The sequence below is a fragment of the Lupinus angustifolius genome, chromosome LG19, assembly GCF_001865875.1.
Source record: "Lupinus angustifolius cultivar Tanjil chromosome LG19, LupAngTanjil_v1.0, whole genome shotgun sequence".
NCBI lineage: Eukaryota > Viridiplantae > Streptophyta > Magnoliopsida > Fabales > Fabaceae > Lupinus > Lupinus angustifolius.
Genome location: NC_032027.1, coordinates 13,027,689 through 13,044,309, shown reverse-complemented (window position 1 = coordinate 13,044,309; position 16,621 = coordinate 13,027,689). Strand labels below are relative to the sequence as shown.

Genomic DNA, 16,621 nt, shown 5'->3' with positions numbered 1-16,621 from the left:
CAAGAAATACGCCAATTCCTCGACTCACTAGTCCAAAGAATGGTATATATCACATTTTCTCTTCCTTTCACGTGCTTATTCTCTTTCTATTTCCATATCTTTTGACGCCTGTAAATTAAGTGATCGTAGAAAAACATCACTCTATGTTAAATGATATTTAGATTGACTAGTCATTATCTTATTTATGATTATTTCAGATGTTTATCTTTTGACCAAGGAGTAGGATCTTTATTTCAACACATCTTCTCTTCATGTCAACTTACTTATTTAGTTTGACAACTTCTTTATAAATGGTTTAGCATTGCTTTACCATTTGATCCAAAATTCCATTTCACAATGCATATGGGCATGACAAAGCACATAAAATATCAAAAATTCTTGAGCGTCACCTGGTTAGCTACAATATGATCAATTTGCATGGTTATCTAGAAATGGCTCTATCTTTAATTCCATTACTCCATCCCTTCTGCACATCACAGACTCTATAAAGGTGAAACCATGACTTTGAATCAATAAGAAGAAGGAAAAGAATGTAATACCCTACTATGTTTGGGCTATAAATCCCGTAGCTTGTTTTTCATAATTGTGTTTTATTTTTCTTCTTCTATACCTTCTCAATCATGTACTAATTTAATATTGTTTGGGCGTTTTAATGATATAATTCTTGTGCAGACCAAAAATATATATTTGGAGATGTTTGTCGATGTGTAGGTATAAGGATCATTTTCATCGACAATCAGTCTAATAATACCTTTTTCCCATCCTAGTGACTATTATTTCAATGATCATTATATTATAATGTTCTATTCCCATTCATACTCAAGTGCATTTTCTTTCATTATGAGTTATGTTTGGTATGACTCAATTTATATTCTAAAAACTGCATAAATACATAAAAGTAGATTTGGCAAAATACATATAGTTTAGATTTTAGAAAAACTATTATGATTTGTTTTTGGATTGGAGAGGCAAGAAGAAGACAAGGAAGGTGAGAGAATATTAAATGAGTGGAGGGATTTCCATCAAAGAGCAGTAGTAAGATGAAGAAAAGTATAATTAACAGTGAGACATAGATAGAGAGAAAGTTGATTCCGTGCACCCTCTTCTTTGTTCCATATTTATAAATCGTCACACTTATATGTGTAGGTAACTTGTTTGCATCTCCTCGATTTGATCGTTCATTCTTCTCTCTACTGTCCACTAAATTGCAGTGCAGTATCAGTGGCAGATAAGAGATGGAGAGTTTTCATTGGGAAGGTAAAACCCTTTCTTTGCACCAGTGCATATCATGAACCCTTTTTCTCCCTCTATTCTTTCGGTAACTCAAGTAAAATTTATCTCTCTCTCTCTCTTTGTGTTGCACTGCGTGCACTGTGCTGCTTCTTTCTTATCTCTCTCACCACTTGTGTATCACATGTAACCGTGTGAGAATAGTTCATTAAGGAAACTGCATGAGTTATTGTTATTAATGCTCAGAAAATGGGTGGAAAGAAAGATTAAAATCTATCTGTGCAGGCTTTACCAGATAGAGAGAGTGGAAAAACAAAACATCTCTATCTCTACTACTTTTCTTCATGTAACTGACCATAACAACTATAGCTACCAGTGTCACTATTTAGGATTTTTCTGTAAAAAGGCTGATACTTTTAGCATAAAACCCGGGAGAGTCCTGAAAGTGAAAGACAAAAAACCCTTCATAAAATACATAGAGAGTGAAAGAAAGAAAGGGAAGTAAGAGAAGAAGCGTTTCTTTGGTTATTTATTACAGGGGGGCTAGTGAATGAGTGAGTGAAGAGAGGGCAATGGAGGGTGGTAGTTCAAATGGCACTTCTTGTTTGATGCCTTTTGGAGAGAACAGTGGTGGGCTATATCCAATAATGGTGATGCCTTTAGTGACTTCTAATCATGGTGGTCATCATCCAATAAATCCTCATAATCTTAATCATAATAATAGTAACAATAATTTTACAACTAATGGTACTATCAATGAAAACACAAACTGTCTCTTCCCTTCTATGCCTTCTTCCACTAATGATCATCAACACCAAAACCACAACAACAGTGGAGGAAACCCTCCTCTCATGCTAGAGAATAATCGCAACAGCAACACTGGGATAGGTTATTATTTCATGGAGAGTGACCACAACAACAACAATGGAAGCTCCTCTTCCTCTTCTTCTGCTGACAAGGCCAAAATCATGGCCCATCCTTACTATCACCGTCTCTTGGCAGCATACGTCAGTTGTCAAAAGGTGAGAAAGAAGTTTAAAGCTTCATTATGACTCTACTGTTTAAAAAGAAGAAGAAAAAAAGCAGATGAATTTTGATTCAGTGAGTAAAAATGATGCTTCCATATTTACTAAGTTAATTAGTTTTTGCATAGTCCATTTCTTTGGTAAGTTTGGATCTGAGTTTTGTACTATAAACTTTGTACTATTTTCTTTTTATTATACTATATTGACAAATTATGTTCCATCATAAGGAAAAAATAGAGTAGTGGGTGAAGAAGTCAAAACCCTATGAAACTGAAATGATAAAGACACTTCAACTACTCTTTCTGTTTTCTTTTCATTTTTTTTCTTCATTTGTGAACCTTATCTTATTAGGTTGGAGCACCGCCTGATGTGGTGGCAAGGTTAGAAGAAGCATGTGCATCTGCAGTGGCTATGGCAGGAGACACAGCTGGATCAGCATGCTTAGGTGAAGATCCAGCACTGGATCAGTTCATGGAGGCTTACTGTGAGATGCTGACCAAGTATGAACAAGAACTCTCCAAACCCTTGAAGGAAGCCATGCTCTTTCTTCAAAGGATCGAATTCCAGTTCAAAAATCTCACTGTTTCTTCTTCTGATCTTGGTGATAATCTCTCTCTCTGGCTTCTTATTGAATATTCTGAAGATTTTTTTATTTGTTTTTTCGTTTAAACCTTTAGTTAATTATTTTTTTTCCGTTTAAACCTATAGTTTATTATAAATCTTGATTCTCTTGGTATTTTAATTGTAACAGATTGCTTTATTGTTTGATGTTACCTTAACTGACTATCCATGCATGTTTGTGTTTCAAAAAAGTAGGTTTTGTTCGGATTTCTATAGAACTTGGTTCTTAAATTTTAGTGAACAAAAGCACTGCCTTTTTTAGATTTTATTGAGATTTAACAAATTTGAAGTTGACTGTTGACCTTATAACACAAGGTTAACTTTTTATCCGAGTATCAATTATGTATAAATTTGCATTATTTTTTTCTTTTTAAATAATATTTGTTAATGTTTGAGTTATGTATATTTCTCAGTGATTGAGAGATATTTTTTGGGTCAAGTGGGTTTTGATGGGATTTCTTGAAAATCCTGATTCTTAAACTATTTAAGTGGACGAAAGCTTTCAACTTCAAAAATCTTTTCAATTTCTGAGTGATTTATTTTGCTGGTCTTTTCTGTGTAAGAGAATTTATATGTTATACCAAAGGTGCTCCTTCTGGAATATATTTTTTGTCTGTTCAAAATGTAGATGGTGTGGTGGTACACATATAGTTGTGATTCTCTTCTCGACGTTAGTGCATTGAATGAAGTTTTGTTAGTATCTTTTTAATTCTTCCTTTAATGTATGTGCTTGATATTGACACATTTTTAGGTAGTTTTGTGTTTTTAGAAATAAAACGGACTTTAATCAGATAGCTAGCTTGTCCATATATATGTCTTTCTCCATTTGATGTTTACTGAGATGCTTAGGTTTTACTAGTTTTGCATTCTGAATTTTATTATCAAAGATTCTAATTCAAATGAATCCAAAGATATTGAAGAATGTTAGCAGGTTGGTGAATTTAGGTTTTGTAAGAAAACTAGGTATTAGGGTTTCTCCTGAAATGATGCCCAGGAAGGATAATTGTGAGGTTGGCACATTTGGCTAGCTACATAAGTTTATCTCTGGTTGGGAATTGCTGAATTTAATTTGGAGGGTAGAGTGCAGAATTTATTTAGGAGATAAATGAGTTGTAAGAGAGAATTTAAGAATTAACCTAATGTTTGAGAGTGCCAACGTTTCAAATATAATTATAAAATTGAGGAGAATGTTGTCCTTCACACATTAATTAAGGATGCATTGAAAATTTCAAGTTGACTTTTCAATGAAAATTTTCTAAACTTTAATTTCTTAAACAATGTCGGCACTTGTTAATTATTCATAAGCCTATGTAAGAGATGTGATTATGTGTATTACTCCATTCGTTCTATATCTTTTGATGTTTTACATTTTTCTTGATATTCCAACTATTCTAATATTTACTACTTTTTTCACCTCATATTTCTCCATTTCTTTTTAAGGTAGTTTCCAATGTTTATTAAGATTAATGATTTGTGCATAACCTTAAACATCAAAAGATATGAAATGGAGGAGTATCACACTTCAATCCTCAAGGGAGCAAAGGGGCATGTTAGTGTTTAAATAAACCGGATATATGGTTCATGACAATAATGGTAAATTCAATTTTTTTGTTGGGTTGTCCAATTTGTTTCCTCAAAGGTCCATGTGCACACTCTCTATTATTTAAAATGTTTGGGTAAATTTGTATGATTTCAGAATTTTAGAACTAGTGCAACTAAACATGTTGTCATTATTATGCATGTTTGTGTCTGCAGGTAAAGATGTATATGTTCATGCTTGTGAGAATTTTGTCAATGTTTTTACACTACTACCTTCATTCCTATTTATCTATCACATTCCAAAAAACAAGTCCCTTAAGAAATGTGTTGATATTGTTGTTTTACGTGACATTTATTGTATTTTTTCTAATACATCATTTTTCTCGTTGTGATCATTATTTTTTTCCCACTATCAACTTGAATCAATAGAGTATTAAATAAAGGTAAATATGAAACTAAAAATTAATATATTATTGAACTTCTAATTGAAATTGATACATATATACATAAATATGGAGGTAGCACTAATTTATTTGCATGTAAATGGATAGACACCTTCATATTCTAGTGATGCTAATTGTTGAAAGAAATTTACAATTGAATGTGACAACCATTAACTTAAGGGTCAAACTTTGCTGCTCTAGTATAAATGACTGATAAAAATATGTTGGAGCTTATCACATATACTGCCTCGGATATTAAACATAACCAAGTTTTGAGTTAATCATTATGCTCAACATTCCAACTATGTATGGGTCATAAATAGTAATGTCTATCTAGTTATTGATGTAAGCTTTGCTAGATACATTACAAAAAAACTTTGCAAGATTCTCTTTGTATATATTGTATTAGGATAATCAAAGATTGAGAGAATGTCATTTTTTGGTACAACCAAGAGTATCTCCTCACCCTATGGTAATGAAGTAATTCCCTTCAAATGCGTGATATTCCTCTCAATAAGTATCGCTTCCCAGAGTCGAACCTTGACCTTTTGGTTTATTGTGGGATCTAGTAAAGTCTTACATCACTAGATCAATGCCTTGTTGTTAATGTGACTTAATAATTCCTTTTGTAGCTCTATATTTATTATCCATATTTAATGGGATTAAATAGTTTTTATGTTGTTGACAATTTCTTGATGTATTAATTGATTATTTAAATTCTTCAATCACTAAATGGCATTGCGTTTTTCTACTGCCTAGTGCTTACCAGTTACCATGCTGATTATGATTGCATTATGACTAGAGAATGTATCTTCGATTTCAAAGAGATAATGAGTTCTAGGCACTCTGATTATGAACATATGAAATAAACTAGTTGTTACCTTTTTCTCCATATTATTACAATAGCTCTCCCTTGTTTTCATTTTTGCATAAAATTTAACCCCCTTAGGCTTAAGTGACTAGGGTCTATATATATGTATTGATAAAGTATCCACTCGTAATTATTTTGGTGAAGTAGACATTTACATAAATAGAGCATACTTTTCTTTCTCCAACTTTATTGGGTATGTAGAAAAGGGAGTGTCTACTATTGTCTCAGGGTCTAGATGCATGGGAGCAACTGTGCTGTTGGGGAGAATAAGGTTATATTTGGCTTTGGGCTCCTGGCTCTTTATCCTATGCAGCAATTTTAATGTTACTTTCAATGTGATGAATCAATTACTTCCTAATGATTGAGAATAGTACACTTTGTCATCCTTTATTACAATGCTATCATAATTTGTCTTAATTAAACAGTAATAATGGCATGATAGCTGGGTATATAAACTGAACTAAACATATGTTAGTTCAAACAGTGATGGCACCAATGGGTTGCTATAATTGCCTCATTTACTAGGTTTATTTATTCCATAGTTGTAATAATTATTGATTTGTGGATAATGATTTTGTCCTATGATTTTGTTATCTTGTTATATCTAAAGTTGAATTTTTATGCTGAATTTTATTTTTATGTTGATTGAGAGTTTACTTTATTGCAATTTAGTGGTAGCAATTATCTAAATTATCAAATTATTTGAGTTGCCTTTACAGGGTAGAAAAAATTGTGATATAGGTTTTTACCTATCAATAATAACCAAACATTTATCCCACTAAGTAAGGTCAGGTGCATGGATTGCCTACCATGACACATAAATGACAAATCTAAGTATTTCGAATAACAACCCTCATCGTTCCACATGAGTTTAATTATACATTTTCTTGCACCATTGTAACTCAAAAGAATGATTGCCTTGTTTTAGAGAATGAGATGTGAAATGGGTGTAGTTTACAATTAGTGTAAGATTCACATTACTTTGTGAACAAAGCATTTTATTTCTAATCCAATTAGTGACCATTTATAATTCTTACATGAATTCTAGTGCTTATCATAATTGAATTGGTTCATATGATCATCAGTTTGTAATGAAGCTACAGAAAGGAATGGATCATCTGAAGAAGATGTTGATCTACACAACATTATAGATCCTCAAGTAGAAGACAGAGAGTTGAAGGGTCATCTTTTGCGCAAGTATAGCGGATACTTAGGGAGTCTAAAGCAAGAATTCATGAAGAAGAGGAAAAAAGGAAAGCTACCTAAAGAAGCAAGGCAACAATTACTTGAATGGTGGAGCAGACATTACAAATGGCCTTACCCTTCTGTATGTTTCATCTATATCACCCTATTCTTCCTAATATTTGTCTTGCTATTTTTATGATTAAATTATAAGGAGCATATAATTTAGAAGATGAAATATATTTTTGGTCCCTGTAGAGTCTTGTAAAATGTAAATACACTTGCTTTCATTTTTTCATTGTTGTTTACTATTGTTACTTCACTTAAAGTGCAAGGATCAAATTGAAAATGATTGACACATGCAAGGTCGAAGAAATTAACATGTTTCTTTTGTCCTTGTCCGAGTTATCATGTCCACCTTATGACTGAGACTCATTTTCAATTTGGTCATTATACTTTCGTGCATGTAAGGTTAGGGTTGTTTTTGCTTATTTTTTATAAGTTTTTTTATAAACTAAGCTTGTTTGAGAAATAAGTTTAGTTTATGGACATAACATAAACCAAGTAAAAGAAGCCAAAGGTAACATGTTCATGTTTGATGGGTTGATTAATTTTTTCAGTTTACAATCTCAAACAACTACTTTATGATAACAACAAATAATTGGGCAAAAATAGAGAAGAATACCATATTTGCAACTCGTGTATAGTAGTACAATTTTCATAATTTACATGGTGCACTTTGATTCAATAACAGGAATCACAGAAGCTGGCTCTGGCAGAATCAACAGGTCTAGATCAGAAGCAAATCAACAACTGGTTTATTAATCAAAGGAAACGGCACTGGAAGCCTTCAGAAGACATGCCATTTTATTCCAATATGATGGATCCAAACCACCCACAATATTACATGGATAATGTTCTGAGCCATCCTTTTCCTATGGATCTCTCCAACACAATGCTCTAGAAATTATTTAGTATGTATTTGATGCAATCTGATAGATTCTGTGTGTTGAAGTTACCATGCAACCCTAAGGGCATGTATGTCACTTGAGATCTAAAACCTTATAATTATGATGTATTAGTATGTGTGATTGATATACAATAGTCTTAGTATGCATGTGTCCACTGTTAGATTTTAAATGGTCCTTATGTGGGTCATCTCTAGTGATGAAAATGTTGAAATATAATATTTATGTGGATCATGAATAAATAAATTTCCAAGATATCATGCTGATTTATCTGTTATTATTCTTCTTGTTGTGTTGGACATGATATTGAGATCAAAATTTGTGCCACGCCTCAGGATTTAGTGTATTTCAATGAACAATGTTTGTACGGTAATATTGTAAAAGAAAGATGCACCTTAGTCTTGTATCATTATCATTGGTAAACAAAAGGAGCATGTAATTCAATTGCACCAACTTTTGGTTATAAGATTTATTATTTATATAATGTTCAATTCCATATACCATCTTAATTATTATAAGAAACTCTTAATTTTGGTGTTAGTCACGTATTTTTTCACTCTAGGAATTAATTTCTTTCTAGCACAATGTGCCCAATGTCAACGGGTCATTTACTTTATTGTCCTCTGTCCATTCATTTCAGTTGGATGGTTTGAGATATCTTAAAATTTAAAGAATTTAACTGATTGGAAAACAAGAATTTGAACATTTTAACAATTCACAATTGCATGAGTCTTCAATTAAAATATATAAAAAATCTGGAAAATTAATAGTCACAGCTTGTAAATTTCATGATTTGATTGGATGAACATTAGTTAGAAATAGAGTAAATTACACTGACACCCTCTGAGTTTTAGTGAAATTACACAAATCACCCATCACTTTTTTACACCTACACAAACCCTCTAGTTTTTATACTTTCATTACACTGACCACCTCTGCATGAGAAATATGTGTAATCTTTTAAACAAAAAATATGATAAATGCAATTAAGTTAAACAAAACATGATATATTGTTCAGACAAGTCCAAATAATATACGAATCAATGTATTTTCGTTATTTTTTGTTACAAAATGCATCAACAGTTCTAAAGAAATATTGTTTAAATCGCTTTTATAGTTTATCATAACGAACCAAAAATAATAAAGATGTATTGACTTATATATTATTTGGACTTGTCTCACAATATGTCATGTTTTTGTTAACTTAATTGCGTTTATCACATTTTTTGTTTAAAAGATTACACTTATTTCTCGTGCAGGGGTGGTCGGTGTAATAAAAGTATAAAAAGTATGGGGTTTTGTACAGGTGTAAAAAAGTAAGGGATGATTTGTATAATTTCACTAAAACTCAGGGTATCAATATAATTTACTCTTAGAAATACTATGAGATTTTAAAAATATAACTTTTCTGCAAGTAAAGAGACTGAACAGGATTGGTGTATTTGACATGGATCTCATGTTCTTGGGGTATATAAGAAAGAAAATAATATAATTTCATTCTACATTTTCGAATTAATCCCTTACCTACAAGATAACATATATGACCATCAAATATTTTATTTATTAATAATTGATTTATAAATGATATAGTCATTTTCTTGTAAGTATGATGGTATAGTATGAGGATATAATATTACTCATATAAGAATATTACCGGTTAGGGTACTGGTATAGTGGTATAGCAGTTCAACTGATAGTTCACTAATTAAACCGCATACCGACAAAATTAAATATAAAAATATAATATATTATTATTAATATTGAAAAATCAGTAAATAATCAATAAATTTTTCAAATTCATTAAAAAATTATTTTTAAATAAAAACTGACCGAGATGACCGACACGTTTTAATTGAAAACCGGCCAGTATAACCAGTTTTGACTGATTTTAACCAGTATAATTGTACTATCGATATAATTAATGTACCATATTGGTATTAAGATTGGTTCACCAATTTACCGATTAAACTGGCCGGCACAAATCAGTTTTTATAACAGTGATATAAAGTGTTTGATAAGGATTTCTCTCTATTTACGTTGCTGTAGCCTGTATGACCTTGGATTTCTCTCTCTTTACGTTGCTCTACCCTTTCACTTACATTTGGCATATGCCGTAATTTTTGGTTGTTAATAGTAAGAGAATTAACATATCTCTTCAGTTAGTAAAAGTATGATTTGTATAATATTTGATTAGTTTTAGAAATATTTTCATAGAAAAATGATTAAATATGACATATGTCATAATTTTAATGGATAAAGGAAGAAATAATTCATCCCCTTATCTAAGGAAATACTTTATTTTCATTTATTATTCAGTAAAATAATATACTAATACTTTATTCTCATTTATTAATAGTCATCCAACTTATTTTTTATTGCCTTTTTTATCCTAAAAAAATTATATTTTTATCTTATATCTATATTTTAATTACACATTTAAAATTAAATCTATCATTATCTCTAATAATTATTAGTATTGAATGAAAAATGCAATGAATTTTACACGATATTCGGAGAGCATATCTTTTATCCACAATATATCTCACTTCATGTATCATAAGTTGTGATCGATAAAAAATAATTAATAATTAAAATTTTAATTTTAATATATATTTTTAACCAATCACCATATAGGATTAAGAGAAGTTGTGGTCAGATATTAGGGGGAGAGAAATGTGGTGTAAATTAATATGAGGCCGAATCCATAACCGAAAAGCCCGTACCGTTTAGGTTAGCAAGGCCCATTAGGTAGACGCTTTTGTAAGAAGTGTTTGTTGAGTTCTCTCTCCTGTGGAAGCTTGGGACTTGCCTCTGTGTTCTATTGCTGGTAATTCATTTTTCTTATTCTCAATTATTATCTATTCCATTCATGCAATTATATACGTGATGCTGAATTTCTGTTAGACATGTGATGCTTTTTCTCATTTTAACGTTTCGTTTCTAGAAATTCTTAACTGTAAATTCTCCTCCCTAGTTTTCTGTGGATTTCAGTGAAATGCTTGATCATTTGAATATAATATTTTGTTTATTTGTCTGATGCAACTAGTAGTTTTTAACTGTGGTTAAGTAGAGGGTGAGTCTCGGCTCAACTTGCCTTATGACCTGGAGGTCATGGTTTCAAATCCCGGAAACATGTAAGGCTGCATACATCTATTGTCCCGAGGTAATACTAGGTGGGAGCCTCGAGTATCTTGAAACATCATTATCAATAGTAAGAATAAGTCATTTGATAAATGTTATTAAAAGCTCAGTGGTGGAGTAGGAACCTAGGAGTTGTGGTGGGTATTTCAACTTAAAATTGCGAAATTTCAGAAGTTGCCTATTCACACACTCACCATTGCTTATGAAATTCAAATGAACAGGTACAAATCCACTTGCTGCTATTGGAATTATAGATTCTTTGCTCAAGAATGACAGCCTTGGTCTCCAAAAGGCTACTACGTTCTTTTGGGTCATTGCATTCAGTGGGGAGATATTGCTGTAATTCCCCTAATGCTGGGTTTTCTCGATCACATGGTAAGTGGTTTATGTTGTTCTTTAACTAAGCAGCTTCCCTTTGCCCTTAATTCAAACTTTATTGTTTTTCAGCTTTCATAAATCTTCGTATATGTGATTATTTTTCATAACAGATATAGGCAGCATTTTATCTGGGGAAAGACGGTTGTCTGCAGAATGTTCCGGCCTTCTCTTGGTACATTGTTGTTGCATTTAGTTTTACGTCTCTGTGTAACTTCTTTCAGGATGAATTTTAATCAGTTCAGATCTCTCCTGTGCTTTTGTTTGTTAACGGATTATTGTTTAATAATTTCGTATGGTGTATTTAAATGCAGGCCAGGTCAATGATCCATCAGTTTTCTACTTCTACTATAAATCCTAGGTCTGATGAAAGTTCATTTCCCTCCGATTTGCTGTCCAAAAAGCCCATCGCAGCATCTGCGGAGCGTGCTATAGGTATGAAGGATAATTTGGAGCACTTCATACATGAATTTGCTGGTGCTTCATTCTGCTTCTTTGATATTTCTTTCTAATATTTGTCTGCTAGTCATGATAAAGTGCCTATGAAGCACGTATACAGATATGTGTGTCGGATACGATATGTATCCGATACGTCGACACACATTTTTCTAAAATATAGGATACGATACATTCAGGGACGCGTATATAAAATAGTAAGAAATACAAAAAATATGATAAAATTGTAAGTATAAATCAAAATATTAAAAGTAGAAAATATAATGGAAATTGTAAATCATTGTCATCCAAAATTCCAAGTATCAAAACTAGAAAATATAGTGAAATAATTCATAAAATTGATAAAATGTATCATATCTTATCCTATTTTTTGTTGAAAATGTATAGATATGTATCTTCATCTTTATTTTTATTTTTAATTTTTGCATTCTCTAGGGATATGTATCCTTCACGAATCCGAGCGTATCCGTGTCAGATACATGTCCGACATCGACACGTGAGGGCGTTCAACGTATCCGTGCTTCAAAGTAAAGTGCTACATAAATTTTGGAACATGAGACAAGTTTCGTTTTTCATTTTGGATTAATTTTTTTCCTTATCACGTATTTTTTTAACGTTGTCCAATATGGATTGAATTTTTTCCTTGTCAAATTTTTTTCATAAAAAATAACATTTGCAGTCTTTCGATGAAAAGTTGAAGATTCATAATTGTCTCCAACAAGCATATGTAACAGACAGAATACATTTCTATGTATTGAATGCCAGAAATTAGTATGTGCTCATTCTAAAGAACATGTTTATACCTAAAATTTGATCAAATATGTGTGTTGTATAACTCTTATTTCACATTCTGTCTAGCGTGGTCAATTGGTCTTGTGAAACTTCATAGTTTGTGTATGCTTAAAGACTACTTCTGCTCTGAAATTGAATGAATTTGTAGTCAATGTTTAATCTCTGTGCCGTCTTGCCTATTCCTAAAGTCATGTATTAGACATTTTTCGTATAATTATTATTTGTTGGTTAACAAGTGCTTTCTCTAATTCTTAACTGCTACAACCTCTGCTTGAATGGTGTCTCTGCCCTTTTCAAGAATGAGAGCAAGGCGATGATTTAAGCCCATTATTACAGATCAAAGTTTTGAGTGCCTCTTTGATTATAAAAGGGGTTGCATAGTGTACGAGGCTCCATCCTAGTGGGGTCTGGGAAATATACACAGCCTTACCATGAAGAGGCTATTTCCAAGAGTTGAACCCATGACTTTCAGGTCACAAGGCAAACAACCTTAACGTTGCTCTGAGCCTCACCCTCTTTGATTGTGTTCCCTATTTTTTGCCACTGCCTACCATCTATTATGACACGAGTTGATTGTTGTTTCAGTAAGATCTAAGAGTGTTGTTAACACAGTTCATTATGATGTAGGGCGCTGTCAAGATCTTTTAATTCCAGTGACCAACTTTCATAATGAAGACAAGGGCTTTATGGTTTTAGCTGGAGATGTTTTTGATTTGCCCATTAGGAAGGATATTATTCATCGCGTTGTTAGGTGGCAGCTTGCAAAACGACAACAGGTAGTGATTGCTTGATGTTTTGGAAATATGAAGCTTGTTTATCATTGGAGCCATGTAATACTCAATCATTTATTCTCTTTCATTAAATTGCATTGACAATTGATTGGGGCGAGCTCAATAGGGGATTGGGCTGGAGATGACAAGGATTTGGATCTGGAACCATAACCATAACCATGGTTTGACATGTCTTTTCAGTTGTTTAAGGATGAGATATTGCCAATGATGTTTTGTCTCTTTTATTTGTTGAAATGCCTTCATGATTATTATGTTTTCTTCCACTTGACATATAAATGGTATTAGATATATATCTGGCATGGATCCAAATTGTTAGCTATGAAAAATTTCTATGAGAGTGCTTGCTAATTCAATTGGCCAACAGGGAACTCACTCAACAAAAACTATCAGTGAGGTGAGTGGGACCGGGAGAAAGCCTTGGCAACAAAAGGGAACTGGTAGAGCAAGGCACGGGTCATTGCGTGGGCCTCAGGTAGTGAAGCGTTCTGGTCATTAATTTCCAGTCTATCTATTTTCCTGTTTCTACTCCCCGGAGTATTTGAAGTTAATAAGTTTATGTCATGATAACAGTTCAGGGGTGGTGCCACTATGCATGGCCCTAAGCCTCGAAGCCATGCTTTTAAACTCAATAAGAAGGTCCGGCGTCTGGGGCTGATGATTGCTTTGTCAGCTCGTGCAGCTGAAGGAAAGGCAAGCTTCATCCCTACTTTTCTACATCAATCCCCCACCCCCCCAACACACACACACACACACACACACACACACAGAAATAGAAAGGGACATCATCTCTACATTCTACTGTCTCCCTTTCATGCTTTGTCATTTTACTTCACCATTTTTGTGTGTGTTCTTGCATATATTTGATGAAGTGTGATTTTTCACTTCATGAAGGTTTCGTGTTTAGAATTTATGGTTATATCGTTCAATGATTCACTTTCTGATTCCGTTAGGGGTGTCTTTTTTATTGTTATCACAATTAAAGACATTGTAGTGTGCACTGTTTATTTGGTTGTCATTTAATATTTCATACGAGTGTTCCCAGCATCAGCCTTTGGGCTATAAAATCATATCATATGTTACTGAATTTCACACACATATATATAGTTATAAAAATGAGTAATGACCAATGCTGGCCTTTCTTTTAAATGATAACGTCCTGGGAAAATAAGTAGACTGCAACTTCTTCACAGAATTGTGGTTGTGTGTTGGGTGAATTGAAGTAGGAACAAAAGAATTAGGGTTCTTCATTCTAAGGTTAGAAATATCTTTAGGCCTAAAAGTATATCACATTACAGCTACTACAAAGTCCTAAGTACTATTTATACTAGGTTAATTGTGATTACTAATCCTAGTCCAAAGTACAAGTCCCTTCTAAACTTTGCACTCTAGAGTCTACTCATTAAAGGTCATGTGTCATTCATGTGAGTACTTAATGTAGTAAGACTGTAATGCCATGTGAAGTATCAAAATGTGAAATGAGGAAATAACTCAAAACAAAAGAAAATGGGCGTTACTTCTGCATCAGCTGTTCTTTGATTCCTTTTTTATTGTAAGCTCAATGGTTCTTCTGGGTATGCAATCCTATGATAACATATTCTATAGTTTACATTACCTAGATGTCATTTATGGATTCTGGTTGGGTATGTTGGATTTTGTATTTATGTAGCTTTTTGTACGTAAGTTGTTCTTTTATTTCTTTCACCCCATTATCATCCTGCTAATACTATTTGCAATCCCTTCATTTGTGTTTTTTTATATTGTATGTTAAATAAGGTTTGTTCTTGCGTTTTGTGCACTTATTGGGGGATTGCAGCTTCGTGTGTTTGATGATCTGAATGTTCCCACACATAAAACCAAGTACATTGTGAATTATTTCAACCAAATGGAGGGAACCAAGAAACTTCTGCTCGTAGATGGTGGCCCGATAGATGAAAAGTTGAAATTGGCTACACAAAATCTACATTATGTTAACGTACTTCCCGCCATTGTAAGTTTCAGTTTTTCCCTCTTGCTGCTTCTATCATAGTTTGAAAGGAAGAGTGATATTTTAAAACTGCCTTTTAAATTTCTATTAAAGTTTATAAATATGCTTCCTAGAATCAATACAATTACAACAGTAAGTACCCAACCCTATCCTGTCAGATGGGGTTTTAGCTATGTGGATTAATAATCAATCGATGCAATATTGGTTTCTTTTTCTCATGTATGGTGTGTGACATGATTTTGCAGGGCTTGAATGTTTACAGCATTTTACTGCATGACACATTGGTGATGTCGCGAGATGCTGTGAACAGAATCGTTGAGCGTATGCACACTCCAATAAATCGTTAAGGCAGCTACTATAGCGATCCATTTCATCTTCATGAAACTAGGAAAATGATCCGGTGTCCCTTTCTGTAACAACTCAGAATCCAATGAGAATATATTTTGCATGTGATTTGTGTTGAAATCATATCAGCTAGGCAAGTTATGCCTTTCTGGCAGTATTGGAGGTTGGAACTTAGGAACTTGATGGTCGAATTTTGATGTTAAATGGTTAGCATGATTTTACTTTTCTTTTGTTTCCCTTAGCATGGATTTGAGAGGCATAAAATTGGTCACTCTAGTGAAAGATTGAATATTTGTCATAATGTTGAACTCTTAAACTTGGATTGATTCAAAGTGACTTATAAGCTCATAGGCCAATTTTATTGGTTGTGAGAATATACACGCTGCAAGACAAAGCAATGAGGCATGTCTGGATTATTGCAAAAGATAAATAAAATTCAAGTACCATTTGTTTTTGGATTACAAATATTTAAACTAAAACTAATATTTTACTAAACTTAAATTAGATAATCTACAAAATAAATAGTTTACAAATGATAAAATAATCTAAGGAGAGGTCAATAAAAAAAATGAAAGTGCTATTGAAATTTGAAGGATAAAATGATAATGAAATTGGTTAGAAAAATTAAGCAATAAAAAAAATATAACCCACTATAAAAGATAGGCTATTTTTAGTTTATTTTTTTCATAAATAACAGCTGAATTTTTAATTTTAGTGGAGTGCCAAATATACTTCTGCAATTTTAAACTTATTTTTTGAAAAATAAGGGAAAACTACGAAGTTCCACTGTTTGATAATTTCATTATTTTTCTAACTTAAAAGGCCATTCTAAGCATAAAGAGGTATTTGTTGGTAGTC

The 16,621-nt window shown here is 32.6% G+C and overlaps 2 protein-coding genes across 3 annotated transcripts; both read left to right on the top strand.

Moving 5' to 3' along the window:
* LOC109333651 (homeobox protein SBH1-like) lies at positions 1,031-8,141 on the top strand. The gene is made up of 4 exons (XM_019569183.1): positions 1,031-2,252; positions 2,607-2,856; positions 6,815-7,056; positions 7,666-8,141. Exons 1-4 carry the CDS (start codon positions 1,803-1,805, stop codon positions 7,873-7,875), a joined length of 1,152 nt encoding a protein of 383 aa, XP_019424728.1. The 5' UTR covers positions 1,031-1,802; the 3' UTR covers positions 7,876-8,141.
* Positions 10,628-16,126, top strand: LOC109334745 (50S ribosomal protein L4). Of its 2 annotated transcripts, none has more exons than XM_019570670.1 (9): positions 10,628-10,706; positions 11,242-11,395; positions 11,515-11,570; positions 11,710-11,830; positions 13,271-13,419; positions 13,799-13,906; positions 14,005-14,124; positions 15,248-15,421; positions 15,664-16,126. In XM_019570670.1, exons 2-9 carry the CDS (start codon positions 11,290-11,292, stop codon positions 15,763-15,765), a joined length of 936 nt encoding a protein of 311 aa, XP_019426215.1. In that variant the 5' UTR covers positions 10,628-10,706; positions 11,242-11,289; the 3' UTR covers positions 15,766-16,126. The 2 variants fall into 2 exon arrangements, with proteins under 2 accessions (XP_019426215.1, XP_019426214.1); XM_019570669.1 differs by having other exon boundaries at positions 11,509-11,570.